A 15511-nucleotide genomic window follows, 5' to 3' on the forward strand; every position below is an offset into this window, starting at 1 on the left:
TGAGCTTGTAGATCGGCTATTTTCAATATTAAATAGGATATCCATGATATATTTTGTATGTTTCTCTTTTGGGTCTCGATCTAAAACGTTTGGGAACCACTGGAGTGGTATATAGCATCTTCATGTCTCTGACTCATGCATTATCAGCTCAAGTGGAAATTAAATTTGATTAAAGCTGCAATATGTAAGATTTATGTCCTATGACTCAAACCCTGGTTTCCTCCCACTGACATTTCTACAGCTAAGCTAAGACAGAAGTTTGAGCAGGGGAGGGATGCATTATGCGCTGGGCTTCATGCAGTACTTCTTGTCAACCAGTAGTGGTCATACCCGGCCACAGGATCTAAATTTCCCACTAGAAGAACAGGGAGACCACCTCCTTCCATCGCAGTGTGGTAGTTACATTGTATTACAGGTAGGTTAATAAACAGAAAATACATTTTTCAGGTTGGTTGCACATTTTCAACCAATCAGGAGAGAGTGCCCATTTATCAGCTTCAATTTGATATTGTTCCAGTTCCAATTTTGTCTGCTCATTTCTTTTTGTCATCACTTCCAATTGCACTTGTTTATCCTGCATTTTCTCTTTATTAAAGAGCTGGAGAGACAGGGAGACCTCCGTTACTGAACAAACACTAAGTCATTTAACACTTTTTTAAAGGAATATCACTTACCCTACCTTTAACATCTACCAATCTAACAATGAATACAATGTTTTATTCACAAAAAAAAGTTGCAGCTGTAAGTCAAATAAAACTGTTTTCGCATACAGAAGGCAAGTGCATAACGTTTTTATTACATATAGGATTTGTTTCAAATCTACTCCATAATGCATCTTGTAAATGTGTATAAAAGTTCATTTGTATTCATTTTTTACAATTTACATCATCTTACTGTTACCCTGTGCTTACGTGTTCAAAGAACAAAATAATTCTGACTCCATTTCTGACTCAAACCACTAAACAAATTAGAGGTAAACGGCAACACCCAAACAAATTGACACTAAAATTACAACCCACCACAATCATATTTGTGAACAACACAATAAATTCATAAATATACATACAGTACATCTCAATGACAGAAAGGCTATTGGCATGTAACTGGCGAAGTCTGTTATAAATTAAAATGAGTCAGATACTTTGATTTAATTCATATCAAATTGATTGGTATGAAGGTAAGTGTCTACTCATTGTACATGAATATGTACGAAGAAAGATATTTATGATAATAAAACCTGACCCTGGACCTGTGGTAAGCATAAAAGGCATCATGAAACTTGAGCCCGACCGATTTGATGCCGATCCCGGAGAGTCCTAGACCACCGATACCAATTCTGACGGATATTTTGTCAAAAATCTATTTGAAAAAACGTAAACATTTAAACCCTATTCAAAAACGTTTTAAAATAGACGATCTACCAGCTTACAACGCAACATGTTGTGAGCTTGTAGATATATTTTTGAAATTTTGTGGGAGTGTTTTTAACATGTTCACCAAGAATGACAAAACATACAGTAGGGCCAGAAAGTTGGAAAGTGGTTAAAAATCAGGACCCATTAGCTGCATAACTGCCGGACAAATAATGGGCGATATATCGGCCAGAACAATGCATCGGTCGGGCTCTACATAAAACCACAGACACAATGCCATAAAACAGTATAATAATGACCTAGTGTTTTCACTATCATCACGTCAATTACCATTCAGAACCCTTCACCATCATTCATCCTTGCAACATAAAGTGTGATTCTGTATTACTATAAAACACTTCCCTTTCACACAACAGCTGGCTGCTCGATGCTGGTTTTAAATAAATACTGCCATTTTCACTCTTACTGTATATACAATACTGTGTTCATGAAATGGCTTCTGTCTTTGATATTCGTCCACCAAAAGATGCCAGGTCAAGTCAATGGGAGAGTTAAGATTAACCAACATTTGGCTGGTGGGGTAGTGTGAATTGTGGTAGTTATATAAGTAATGAGACAGCCAGAGTGATAGACGTTATAATTCTGACAAGCTTGAGAAACACAAACACCCCAAACTAGAGCCTGACCAGTGTATTGCTGCCATAGTAAAATAAAATAATAAAAAATTCACTTCTAAATACAATCAATCACTGAATATGAGTATGTTGTAGTATTCGTATTAGTCATGAGTAAATGAACCATGAATCCAGAAATCGTACATTGGTCAGGCCCTAATCTGAATGTCACCTATTAATAATGAATCCTAGTTTGATGGTTAATAGCTGCACTGTACAATATTTTTGAGAAATAGGGAGTACATGAATTGGATTACAGTAAAAAATGTACTACGGGCAAGTTTTTCCACTTGAAAATGTGTTTTCCGTGAGCAATAGCAGTTGAATTACAACAATAATCAGGTTATTTTTTATTGTATTTATTAATAAGTGAATATTTGGTGAATTACTCAAAAGTTAAACATTTTACCAATTGCTGATAATGCTTGCAGATTAAACATTCACTATGAATATTCTTCATATTCCATACCATTATTTTGAGTGATCCACCAAATTGTTATTAATGACATGTTTACACAGGTAGTCTCCCTACAAACCTGGGCTATTAAACTACAAAAGGTGAACAAAGGACTAACGCCTTTTAAGGTAGAACAAGGCACCAAAAAAACAACAACATTTTAACCTTCAATTTCAACCTGGATCAAATGGTATCTGCAAATAATACTTGGTGTTTGTTTTCAACCTGTTTGCAGTGGAATTTACTACATGGCATTTCAGATGAATTGTCCAAATACTAAATTCTATACCGACCTTAAAATAATTAATATTAAATACTATACTGACCTTAAAATAATTATCTGGATCATTATAACTCCAACGGGCCAATTAAAACAAAATAAGCATGAATTGCAAATACTATCTGACCCAGGTCTGGTTTGGTTTATCCATTTCAAGCAGCATAGAATGTTCTAAAAGGACACAAAGCTTCAGTTTCCAGTATTCATTATCTAACGTACAAGTGACTTGCTAGCCTGAATGAGTCCTTGTTATTCCAGGGGGACACAGGTAGGAGTGAGACTGAGAGTAACATGTAGCCGTCCTTTCACCTCCACAGAGGGAGCGAGGGAACGGAGGGGTCAATGGTCAATGAACAAAATGAGAGCTTTTTCCACAGTAACAACTAGAGGCGGAAAGCAGGGAGGGAGCCAGGCAGAACTGGACGACAACAGGAGCAGCTTTGTGTGGGGTGGGATATGCATAGGTGCACCAGTAAGAGTCTTTTTTCCACTGAAAGAGAATGGTCAGTGGATGGCTTTGCACCTCCACGCTGCGGGGCTCTGGTCCTGGAGCCGCCTCATTTTCTTCCCCAGCCACAGCCACCAGGCCAAGCCAATCACAAAACAAATCACCGACTCTATGTAGTACCCGTCCAACACCGTCACGCATGCGCCGCCCTCCTTCACGCACAGCTGAAGGATGAAGTGGGGTGGTGAGGGAAGGGCATGAAAGAGAAGGGAAGAGAAGTCGATATATTGTCTTTATGTAAATATGATATTGTTGCATAGCTCCATATTTATTTGTATTCCTTTTTTTTCATGAATGAATGCCCCATTTTATTCTTCATCATATGACAGTGCTATGCAAAAGTAGGCGATCTAAAAGCTCACAACATGATACGATGCGATGCGCTATGATCTTTTATATCGGCTCTTTTTGAAACGTTCTGAAAAGGTTTGATCATTTACCGCCAGAACGACATGCCCAAAATAGGGAAGCCAGGTTGAAAGTGCATGGTTAAGTCTGTCTGTGGATATTTATGAATATTTAACCAGTGAAAAGTATTAACTGGAGCTTATGACTAAATAATAACTACATTGTATCCAGATCACGACACAGGTACTTTGTTCCGTTTCCTGAAAAGTAACGGTTTTGGACAAGGTCTCCACCCGACAGCAACGATTCACATTTATAGAAATGATATTCATACCGTAAATGCCATCGCAAACACACACAATCCCCACAACCTCTCTCTCAATCTCACTTATTCTCTCAAATCTCTTTGCCTCGTTCACTCACTCACCGCTGCGTTCTCTGGGGAAACACAGGTCTGTCCGACGGCCCCCTGGCATTCCTTGGAGGTGAGGGGGTCTACCAACCACAGGGCCACCGTGGACGGCCAGTTTCCTCCCAGGTTGGTGACCGTGTTCAACAAGGTCATGTACGTCCCCCCAATCAGCGGGTCACTCACTTGAGCGTTGAAGGCCATGCTGGAAACATACATGCCGTATAGCGCCACCTGGTAGTCAAAGCAAGGGAAAGAATCGTTCATATAAAAAACGTATTCATATGAAATACCGGTACTTTCAAATAAATCCAGGGCCATGGGGGCAAACCGGTACGACCGACCACGGCTTTATGTTTTGAACTGAATGTAAATTAGAAACAAATAATAATTGCTATTAGGTCTTCTAGTGAAAAGGCAGTGGTCACACAAGTTTACCAAAAGCTTTGTCCACTAGAGGGCGACCTCTCAAGGTGAGATTAGTCTAGGTGAGTATAAGGAGGAGACAATTTGTGAAAGAGCGACAGAGAGAAGCCATACCTGGTGCAGTGCGTAGCTGAGCAGTACTATAGCGTAGTAGTAAACAGGGAAGCCCCCTTCCTCTTTCAAACTGGGGGTGTAATACACCAACAGAGCATACTCCAGACCTATCAACAACCTGCCACCAGAGCACAGGAACACTGTTAGAACACAGCTACACGTGCACATAGTGCTGGAACACTGCATTAACACAAAATGCAATCATTCACGCCACTTCGATATATATATAAACACTGAAATGTGAGTTTTCAATTCCACCAGAGAACAGTAGACACACTTGGAGAACACGCGCTGGAGCAAATCCCTTTCAGCTCAGTCAATTTCTAAATATAAACACCAGTCACAGTTCAGCAGCCAGTGATACAGCATTCAATCTTATGTATTTATTCATAGGCTGGACAAAACAGACCTTGCAGGTTAATTTAGGTTCACTATAGATCCACCAAAATGCAACCACTTAAATCCCATGGACTGCTTTTGCATGCTTGCATGTGCATATGTACAAACATACACATGTCTGTCGTCTATGCAGTATGCATGTTAGGGGTGGCAAACTACATTGCAAAACAAACAAAATCGCAGTACAGTCTTCTATTTCACAATAGTATTTTGTGACTTTTACATCAGAGGAAAGGTTTTTTCTGGACAGCTTCCTAAGAAAGTATTGTAGTGTTGTGCAGAATCCCTTCCCTAGAAATAAAGTCTGTCAAAAAGAAAAAGATTTGTCACATATATTGTATACTGTCAAAATCTTAAACATTCACAAGCATTCATTTCATTATGTTAAAAAAGCTGCTTCCCCATATTTCACAACTGTAGCATGTGACAAGAAGGTCTTGATGCCATACAACCCGGAAACCTATATTTATGCTCAGTCGCACAACAGTGTCACATGCCAAAAATAGCAGACCTACAAGCTCATGCAAGCTTGTTGGCCAGCTATTTTTGACGTGTGACATCATCGTGCGACGAATATGAATCGGGCTTAGGGACCATGCATATTCCTACCTAAAAGGGAAGGACCGGTAGTAGATATCCAGAGGTCTAGGCCCTGCCGTGTATTTGCTGATGAGAAGTGGCAACATGATCTGAAGGGGCACCATGGGTACTGCCAATAACGCCAGCTGCTCCTTGGGAACTCCTGCCTCCACCAGCTTGAGCCCTGTCACTGCATCCGCTGCAGAGAAACCAATCTGGAACAAACACGCAGAGTGAAAAAAAGCAGACATACTCATGCACACGCCCACATGCACAATACACACGATAAAATGCATTTACATACATTTCAGTAGTTTATGACCATTACACAGGGTCATTTAGATAAAGCTTCATCTGGGTATGGTATAAACTCAATGACTTACAGACACATTGTATATAAAATCCAATACTACTTTGGGGGAATGCATGAAAACTGTTTTGTTTGTTTGTTTTTGGAATGAGAAAAACAAGTGTGTCAAAATTAACACCTGTGCATTTATAACAGCCTTTTCAACAGACTAGTTTTAATATGAGGCATGCTGGATCACAGTTTTCAATTCGTTTGACAAAGGGGAATATTATCAATGATATAGAACACTAGTGAAATTAAAGTTAACAAACTAAGGGTAAATGGTAAATGGTGCATTTATATAGCGCTTTTATCCAAAGCGCCTTAGATAGATTGTGCATTACATTCACCCATTCACACACACATTCACACACCGATGGCAGAGGAAACCATGCAAGGCACCAACCTGCTCATCGGGAGCAATTAGAGGTTCAATGTCTTGCTCAAGGACATTTCGACACTAACTCTGGGGGAACCCGGGATCGAATTGGGAACCTTGCGGTTTCCAGTTCACTCTACCCGGCCACTCTACCCCTGAACCACTGCCGCCAGTAATGAAACCATACAAAGTGGTGATAAACCATAACCATTTAGGACGGGAACCCCTATTTGTAACTATACCTTTCAAGACGTTTTTTCAGAAAACTTAGGTCAGGATTTAGAAGGCCTAAGGTCTAAATGGGTTAACTTTTGGAGAATATTCCAGTGAGCGGACTCTATTTTTTCACTAATGAAAGAAGCCAACTTAAATCCTATATTCATCATTTTATGTTGAATAGCATTGTTGAATAACACAACACGCAACTCGTTGTGAGCTTGTAGATCTGCAATTTTTGCCCAATGTTCGCCTATACCCTATAGGGTTCATGTGGTTAAAAGATGCTTGGCTTTAAAAACTAGCAGTCAGGTACCTTAGCAGTGAGAAGCAGGCCACAGAAGGTGAACACAGCGGGCATTTTGATGATTGAAAACAGCAGTTTGTAAGTTTCCGTGACACTCTGTGTCTCCTCCGGGATTCGTTTCTTTCCTTGGACACGTTCACGTGCACTCTCCTTTTTAAATATGGCCACCAGTGTCGTGGAAACCAGGAACACCATTCCCCAAAAGAACAGGAATTCTGCAGGAAAAAAAGCAGTTTTCACATATTTGTCTGATCACAAAAACATATTCCTCTCTTTAAACATCATGTTAGTAGAGATGCGTGGGTTTGCTGGCTGTGACGTCATCCTCATGCGCATGCGTTTACCCACCACTGTACGATGTGGTTGAAATTATGAGTCTCACAGACACAGAAAGGGAGTGGCAAACTATTTTTGAGATGCAATTCATTGGTGTGCGTCAGCGTCCCTGCTAAACTAAGCCGAATCAAGTGGGACGATCTTTGTAGCTGCACCAGAGACTCCTACAGGCTTGGGTGGCACCTGTCAGCGGGGGGTGTTGAATGGGAGGAGTAGGATGGAGACACTATGTCCTCCCGGTGGGTCTCCTCAATGGCAAGTGAGCCAGTAGGGTACAATAGCAGCGCAACACAGAAATGTGTGGGGAGGATTAATTGGCCTAATGACTAAAAAGGGGTACAAATAATTGGCTACTCAAAAAAATCAAATAAAAAGAAATACGATTTCCAGCGAGGTTTGTGTTGTGGTTCAATTAGCTTTATAAACACCTTTTTTTTATGAGCCAATTAGGACAGGTTTCAGTTTTGCTGCATAGGCTAGTGTAGACGACTGGGGGACTCCAGGCGACTAAGTATATAGGGTTTAAGTGGTTAAAATGATGAGTGTGACATGGCTCCATACCTGCCAACGTGACAATGCCTTTGCTCTTGGGGACTGTCCTGAGGTATTTGTTGCAGAAGTCTGCAGACTCCAGAGCTAAGAAGAGCACATTTCCCAGGAAGTAGCCAGCTGTCTGGCCGACTGAGTTGCACGTGGATGCGTAGCCCACGTTCTCTCTGGACAACATAGTCAGGGCCCAGCCATCCACAGCTATGTCCTGTGGGGCAGAGAATGAGAGAGAGATAAGAGATAGAGAGAGAGGGATAGAGCATGTGAATTTGTGTTTCTTATCCATCTACCACACAAATTATGTGAATCTTTCGGTGTGCGTCAGTTTGCCTTTCCTGTCTAGTGTCTACTATGTGCGTCCTCACACTGTCAGAATGTCAGAATCTATGCTTGCTGTATGTCTGTTGAGCACATGAATGCATGCATACCTGTGTAGCTGCCAGGAATGCTAGCATGAAGAAGACAATCGTTAGTGTGACCACATCAGGCCCTCGTCCCTCCTCACTGTACAGCAGTGCATCCACTCTTAGAGAAAGGTAGAGCATGAACAGACCCAGGAGGTACTGAGTAGGTATCAGCCATGACTTCCTACGGAGAAGGAGAGACAGGGGCTCAGAGTGAACAAAATTACATGGGGAGGACACAAGAATGCAATGGACAAGAAAAGGTGTGCATTTCAACTTGTATCTTTTACGCTTTTATTTTAAGAAAATTATAATTTAAAAAAGAGGACCGACTACAGCCTAATTACTGGTATTTTCATGTTTCAAAAAAAAACACCGGCCAGTGAAGTGTAAATTAGACTTACCTTCTCCCAATCCTGTTAATGTAGAGTGCATCCACCAGTGGAGCCCACAGCAGCTTGAGGCTGAAAGGCCAGAAGACGAAGCTGAAGAAGGCCTGGTCCGTGTAGCTGACATTCTTACTCTGCAGGATGAGGGGGATGCTGCCAGCCAATCCCAAGGGAATCCCCTGAAGCACATAGAGGAAAAGGAGAAGTGAAACATTCCCCAGCTCGTCGCGAATCCCCGGCCTCACTTTGGGACATCCGCTGTTCTCCATGTCCGACCCTCTGAGGAGATCAGCCTCTTCCTCCACCTCTGAGCCGGAGCCTTCCCTCATGCTCTCGGACTGAGGGCCGGCGCTCACTGGCTTTCTCTGCCGTCCGTTTTTGTGAGTGACCGAGTCTGGCTCCATGATGGCGGAGCAGTGGGCATCAAACCAGCTGTGCCCTCCAAAATACTGGAAATGGACGAGGGCACGAGAAAGGAAAACAATAATGTTCAGACAGTGCAGTGCAGCACGGCATCTGACCAAACTTAGGCTGAAACTTTTGACTGATTGGCATTCACACAATGAATCAACCACCAACATCAACTGGTCATTTTGGCATCACCACCACCATATCTAGACTATCACACATATGTTGTCATTACGATTAAAGGTGGAGCTCTTAACCAACTAGGACAAGACAAGTCAAACAACATTGTTCTAACAATGTTGAATGGACGTTGTGAGTGACAGCATAAATAAAGTAAATAAAGTGGCTGTCACCTCAGCTCACCTGGCTGCCAGCCAGGCTAGAGCACAAGCAGCCAAGCAGGTATACACTATGGTTGCTATGAATTGAATTCAAGGACCTCAATGGAAACAAGACCTTTTTGGACGGGCCTTTTAGTCAAAATGCTAATAACTGTACTAGTGCTGTTTTTACATTATGCCTAATAAAATATTCAATAAAAAAAAAAGTAAAACACCCAGGGATAGCTTGGTTAACACTTCTAAGAAGTAAGAATCCACACACACACAAAAAGAAAACCCGACAATGAATCAATAACCGTGAGGGTATGAGGGCTACAGACAGACAAAAGTAGCCTAAATTAAATCAATGGATGCATGCATACCTGGTGATGATGGAAGCAAACCTAGCAACATGTCAGGTATAACGGTTGACAAATTAAATAATCGACAAGAAAACAAAGCCACTTGAGTTTACGTTCATTCGGCTGTGAATGAATTGCATCTCAAACACAAAGCAAAGATATGAAAATAGCAGGTACCCGTTTTTAACCTGGTTTACATCAACAGAACAGACAGTCTCAGCCAACAGAGAGGACCAAGGAGGAAGTGTATGTGTGCAACGTTGAAATGTGTCCGTTAGTTCAGCTGACGTGTCCCTGTTATATTAAATATAGTTCCTATGAAATATAATACCATACACTGACTACACAAATCCAGTTTTTATTTCTTTTTTGCTAATAATTGATTATGATAATGCTATTAAAAAATAAGTAAGACTATATTTTCTATCATATTAGGCCTGTGTTAGCCTTGGATCAAGACTATCATAGATGTATTGTCTGACTTTTACTTCCGTATCTACGATAGTCTTGGCCTGCACCCCCCAGTGCGTCCTGCACTTTCACCAGTAAAACCTGTACTTCTCCGTACATTTACAAAAAAAAAAATAAGTTGCTTAACCGGTTGCCCCAAATGTTAACTCACCCTTTGGAGTCTTTTTGCAATGTATTAGTTCGTATTTTTTTTTATAAAGAAGTGTTTTCATTCCGTCTGTGTCGGAAGTTCCCTGTTCTTCAATGAGCATTAGTGACGGGGCGCATCCGGTGAAAACAAGAATTACACTCAATGTCACGAGGAAGTAAACAGGGGGGAATGGCATTCGGCCACAAGCGGGATTAAAACACATATTTATTGAAAAATACGGACTAATACATTGCAAAAAAGCTTCGAAAGGAAATTTAACATTTGGGGCAACAGTGTAAGCACCTTATATATATTATTTGCACATGTACGGACTGGCCTACTCAATTCATGGATACATTAAATGACAGCCAGATATAGGCCTAGTGGAGGTGCCTCTGGTGTTGTGATAATGGACTAGCCAAGCAGTAGGCTACTTTAAAACAATTTTGACTCAAAAAATAAGAAAGCTGCAAGAACTGTCCTTTTGTGTTTACCCTTTAATGTTTTCTAGTACATCGCCCTGGCTCTGATGTTATTGTATTGACAACTTCTTTGTTTGTGTTTGTATTTTATTATATTGTATGTCATGATTGTTATAAATAAAGATTTGTGGGGAAAAAAGGCTACTAGTGGGTGGCAAATGAAGTATTAAAAACTTACTTGAGTACTAAGAACTTGAAAAAAATCTGTATTTGTATTTGTTATGACTTTCTTTCAAAGACAAATTGCCTTTTTGACTCTGATACATTTCAGGCAAATGAAGTGACCCCTGGCCCTGTGACTTAAATTTACAAATGTTTGAACATTTCTGAAACGTTTTTTTAATTTTGGGGGGAATTTCATACATTTCAATACAGCAATGCAATGTTATTAAAAAGAAAATGTACTTTGTAATTTGTACTTTAAAATAACTATGTATCTTCATATAATTGGTCCTCACTAATACTCATGCAATTCGTTTCTACTCGTTCTGTGTCTCATAGGAGGGCTGTGGACACTTCAGAAACCCGCCTACCAGTGACATCATTGTTAGGCTGGTTTAAAAAAAAATAACAAGATTTCAAATTTCTTATGTTGATTTTATTAACCCAAGAATAATGGCTTCCATTAGGTCTATTAGAATGCTAACTTTCCAGGAATAGAAATTCCTGCCGTTTCTATTAGCATGGATGATGTCACTGGTAGGCGGGTTTCTGAACTGTCCACAGCCCTCCTCTGAGACACAGACCAAGTGGACAGAAATGGTACCATATTATAATGAGCATTAGCAACTATGGTTAATTTAGGGCATTAGTGAGGACCAATTGAAGATATGTTGAAAATGGGGGAAGTCGTCCTTAAAGTATTTTTAAAAGCAAGTGCTCCAGCACTTTAACTCGAAGTACAAATTTGACTGAGCACCTTCGTAGTTGAGTAATATTTGACCAAGACTGCACCTAAACACTTCACTGTATTTCCGGTATACTATCATAGACAATCAATGTGTGTGTGTGTGTGTGTGTGTGTGTGTGTGTGTGTGTGTGTGTGTGTGTGTGTGTGTGTGCGCGCACACACACACACACACACACACACACACACACACACACACACACACACACACACACACACACACTCACACTCACTGTGTGTGTGGGTGAGAGAGAGAGAGAGGCCCAGTTTATTTTGGCATAAATGACATGTTTGTGTGTGTGTGTGTTGTTGTGTTGTGTTGTTAAGTATATCTTGGCTGAAAAGACTTATAATGCAACCATCGCATGAACAAGGCTACTGCTGCTCCACATTTCAGGGAATAATGAATGACTGCATGCTCCCCCGTCTGATTGCTTTAAGTCGCATGTGAAAGTGGTTATCAGTCCAGATGGCATGTGATCATGCACGGGCACATTTGGTTGCATCACCATGTGACTACTTTAGGACTGTGTGCTCAGATATACAGTGCAGTGGTGGAAAAAGTATACTCACATTTCTTACCAAAAGTATCAATACTGCAATGTAGAAATAGACTTTTACTAGCGTTACAAGTAAAATTCAAAATGTACTTGAGTAAAAGTATAAAAGTATTGGCATCAAAATGTGCTTAAAGTACCAAAAGTAAAAGTACTCATGCAAAATGTCCCATTTCAAATCGTTTGAAAATAGCAGATCTACAAGCTCACAATGCGTTGCATCGTGACGCATTATGAGCTTGTAGATCGGCTATTTTCAAATGGCCAAAATTCATATATAGGGCTGAAGAGGTCAATGTATGTTTTGTAATAATAATCCAAATCTAAAGTAACTAGTATAACTAAAGTTTTCAAATTATTGTAGTGAATTTGCCTCTGAGATGTAATGTAGTAGAAGTAAAAGTATGGGAAATTGGAAATACTCAAGTAAAGTAAAAATATCTAAAAACTGTACTTAAGTACAGTACTTGAGTAAATGTACTTCGTTACTTTCCACCACTGATACATTGTTACACACTGTTGCAAGTTTGTAGAATGGTTTTAAATATATGGGGATATTAGGCCTATATGTGTGCATGCATGAATGCATGCATACGTAATGTGTACGCATGTGTTTTGAGATAGGAAGTTATGAACAGCACACCAGAGTTCTCAATGCGTTCTGCAGAGTGATGGTATCTTTATTACACAAACTCTATGCGCAACACATTTGTTAGTAAACATTTAAGCAGGGGATTTGAAACCCAGGTAGCCAATATGATCTTCTATCTTTCATTTTTGTATGATTACCACTGGTGTGCATCTTTTCAAATAGAGTATACTGTTATACAGTAATTATGTGTGTGTATAATTGCTACAGCCCATAATGGTTGTTGTCATACCTTTTAGAGTACACTTGCTGCTTTACCAGTTCTATATCCAGAAATCTTTAGTGTTTGAATGGTTTTGTGAATCCCAAGTCAGACAGCATTTCCATCTCTGTATAATTATGAGAGCAGAGAAGGCAATTCTACAGCAATCCAGAGGACCTGTGATCTGCAGATGTAGTCCGTTTACTCTATTTCTCTCTCCCCCCTGCTTTGCCAGCAGAGAGAGGGGAAAGTAATTTGGGATCAAGTGTAACGGGACCTTGTAGGGGAAATCCACTGAGCAACAGATCTTGTTGATATGTTTTCAGGATTGCAGGTTGCAGATCCCACACAGCTAATGTTTCACAAAACACTCACATCATGCAACTAAAGCCTGGCCACAGCAACTAGCAAGTTGGGCTGGGCGATATATCTATATTATATCAATATTGTGATGAGACTAGATATTGTCTGTGATTTTGGATATCGTAATATTGTGAAATGGCATAGGTGTTAAGCCCAATTTTATGCTTAAAAATGTAAAAAGATTAAGAAAAGAAGGGGACAAAAAAAATCGTTCATCTATTTTTTAATTTATATACATTTATTGTATTTAAAAATAACTTGTTATTATCGTCACAATATCGGTATCAAGGTATGTGGTCAATTTGTCCATATCACCCAGCCCTCCTAGTAGTAGTTTATTTTGGTCATAAAAGGAAAATTCTAAATATTCATCATATCATATCATGTCATATCATATCATATCATATCATATTCACCCTTCTGACACTTATACATCTACCTTTTTTGTTGGTTCTTGTCTTAGTCCTCTTAAAAATACCAAATCCCCTTAGGTTAGACCTGCTCTCTCTAGACTCAAACAGCTCCTGCATGGATACAGCATGTTAGCAGATGGTTATGAGCCTTAAACATTGTGACTGCAGTATTAAGGTCGACACGATCATGTAGTTTTAGGGTTTTAGAGTGTTTGATTGAATGAAAAGTAACACATAATATTTAGCCTGAACACACTACAATGAATGCATATTGTATAAGTTGCCCCAACTTCGTGAGAAGGAAACTGCCCCAGAAGTGTTAAGAAACAGATCTGAGTTACAGATGTCCTCCAAACCAACCCTCCCACACATATTGTTTCATTTCACTATTACATTATAATATGTCTGTTTCAGTACTATCTGTTCTCGGGTCAAGGGGGTACAGGACTCTATGCACAACAGGCATCAATCACTGTGTTATATAATCCTTCAGAGCACAAGGTGGAATCTCTCAGCAAAGAGACACATTCCTGGTCTAGCAGCACAGAAAGAGACAATTGTTCCATCTTATACCAAAAAAAGTTGTGGTGTTCAAATATTAATAGTGCGAAAGCATATAGCCTTTATATTCAACTGAATATAAACATGTTTTGATATTACCTCTACATTGTCAGCAACCCTGATCATCCATTTTCCATTCACATACTGTACATTTTAAAAAGATTGATGTGAACTAGTGTCAAGAAGTATGTTCTGAGTAACAAGCCTGCACACTTCTAAGTGCCAAAGTGTGTTCCTCACTGAGATCACAAATCCTCCCTCGTTAACAGAGTCCACAAGATGACAGCAGTGCTGACATTGGGCCATCTTCTTGACCACAAGTTGGGATTGTGCCAGAACTTGTGTAGTGTCTTCATTTTCTGCCCCCTGTCTTAGATGTTGTATTATTGTGTCGTATGTATACATGATACATTTCTATGTATTTCTAAAAGCTTTTCTAGTTTTAATTGTCTCATTTAATATTTTGGTATATATAAATATAACGTATATACCTTGAGGGTGTTCCAGGGAGTCCCCAGCTAAATCACTGATAGTTAGGAACCAAATGGACGCTTACAGTTCTGTAACTCTGACAGTGTACAACAATGTAACCAAATGGACCCTGGACCTGTATCATTTGGTTCCTACACTGTCAGAGTTATGGGGGTCCGTGGCCTAATGCATTACCATACTTAGGGTCCTTGAAATGAAAAAGATTGAGAACCACAGCTTTATTAGAGGACCACATCAGGAATACATTTTTCAAAATACTTTATGTGTTAACTGTATATTGTGTTTTACTTGTATACATTTTTTACCAAATAAAATCAATCAATCAATGTCAATTTAAACGTGTCCATCAATTTTCTTGTTTTAGTGTAACCCAGAATATTTGTCCTGTGTAAAGTATTTTCTGATATGTGTGGAACAATGCATTATTAAGTGCAACTTCCCATTTTGGCTTTTTGAGACAAAAGGAAACATTGTCTCTTTCCCCTACTGGAAACTAAAGTTAGCCCTAGAATGACTGTGATATTAGCCTACCAATACAGTACATGTCATGTATTCCATATGGAATATATGAAATATCTATGGAATATCACAGCCATTCTAGGGCTACTGCCAAGTGTGCATCCAATCAAAACGAGTTGACAAACTTTACAATTTCAGGAATTAAGGAATCAATGTAAACAATTTGGGGACACAAACAG

At 39.7% G+C, this 15511-nt stretch overlaps 1 protein-coding gene across 3 annotated transcripts; it reads right to left on the reverse strand.

Moving 5' to 3' along the window:
• Positions 1 to 775: 775 nt before the first annotated feature.
• slc33a1 (solute carrier family 33 member 1) lies at positions 776 to 13176 on the reverse strand. Of its 3 annotated transcripts, none has more exons than XM_084064783.1 (9): positions 13015 to 13176; positions 8512 to 8945; positions 8132 to 8291; positions 7716 to 7911; positions 6828 to 7033; positions 5598 to 5782; positions 4590 to 4707; positions 4068 to 4283; positions 776 to 3456 (listed from the first exon to the last, which is right to left on the reverse strand). In XM_084064783.1, exons 2-9 carry the CDS (start codon positions 8898 to 8900, stop codon positions 3289 to 3291), a joined length of 1638 nt encoding a protein of 545 aa, XP_083920909.1. In that variant the 5' UTR covers positions 8901 to 8945; positions 13015 to 13176; the 3' UTR covers positions 776 to 3288. The 3 variants fall into 3 exon arrangements, with proteins under 3 accessions (XP_083920909.1, XP_083920908.1, XP_083920907.1); XM_084064782.1 differs by lacking the exon at positions 13015 to 13176 and adding an exon at positions 9764 to 9831; XM_084064781.1 differs by lacking the exon at positions 13015 to 13176 and adding an exon at positions 9608 to 9818.
• Positions 13177 to 15511: the final 2335 nt, after the last annotated feature.

Source organism: Gymnoscopelus microlampas (assembly GCF_963454915.1).
Source record: "Gymnoscopelus microlampas genome assembly, chromosome: 8".
Taxonomy (NCBI): domain Eukaryota; kingdom Metazoa; phylum Chordata; class Actinopteri; order Myctophiformes; family Myctophidae; genus Gymnoscopelus; species Gymnoscopelus microlampas.

Excerpts from the sequence above, each read along its gene's own strand:
- slc33a1 (XM_084064783.1), bottom strand. The coding sequence starts at position 8,900 with ATGGAGCCAGACTCGGTCACTCACAAAAACGGACGGCAGAGAAAGCCA. Across the intron at positions 7,034-7,715 it reads AGGCATTGTCACGTTGGCAG|AATTCCTGTTCTTTTGGGGA; the intron begins GTATGGAGCCAT and ends TTTTTCCTGCAG. Across the intron at positions 4,284-4,589 it reads TCAGCTACGCACTGCACCAG|GTGGCGCTATACGGCATGTA; the intron begins GTATGGCTTCTC and ends TTTGACTACCAG.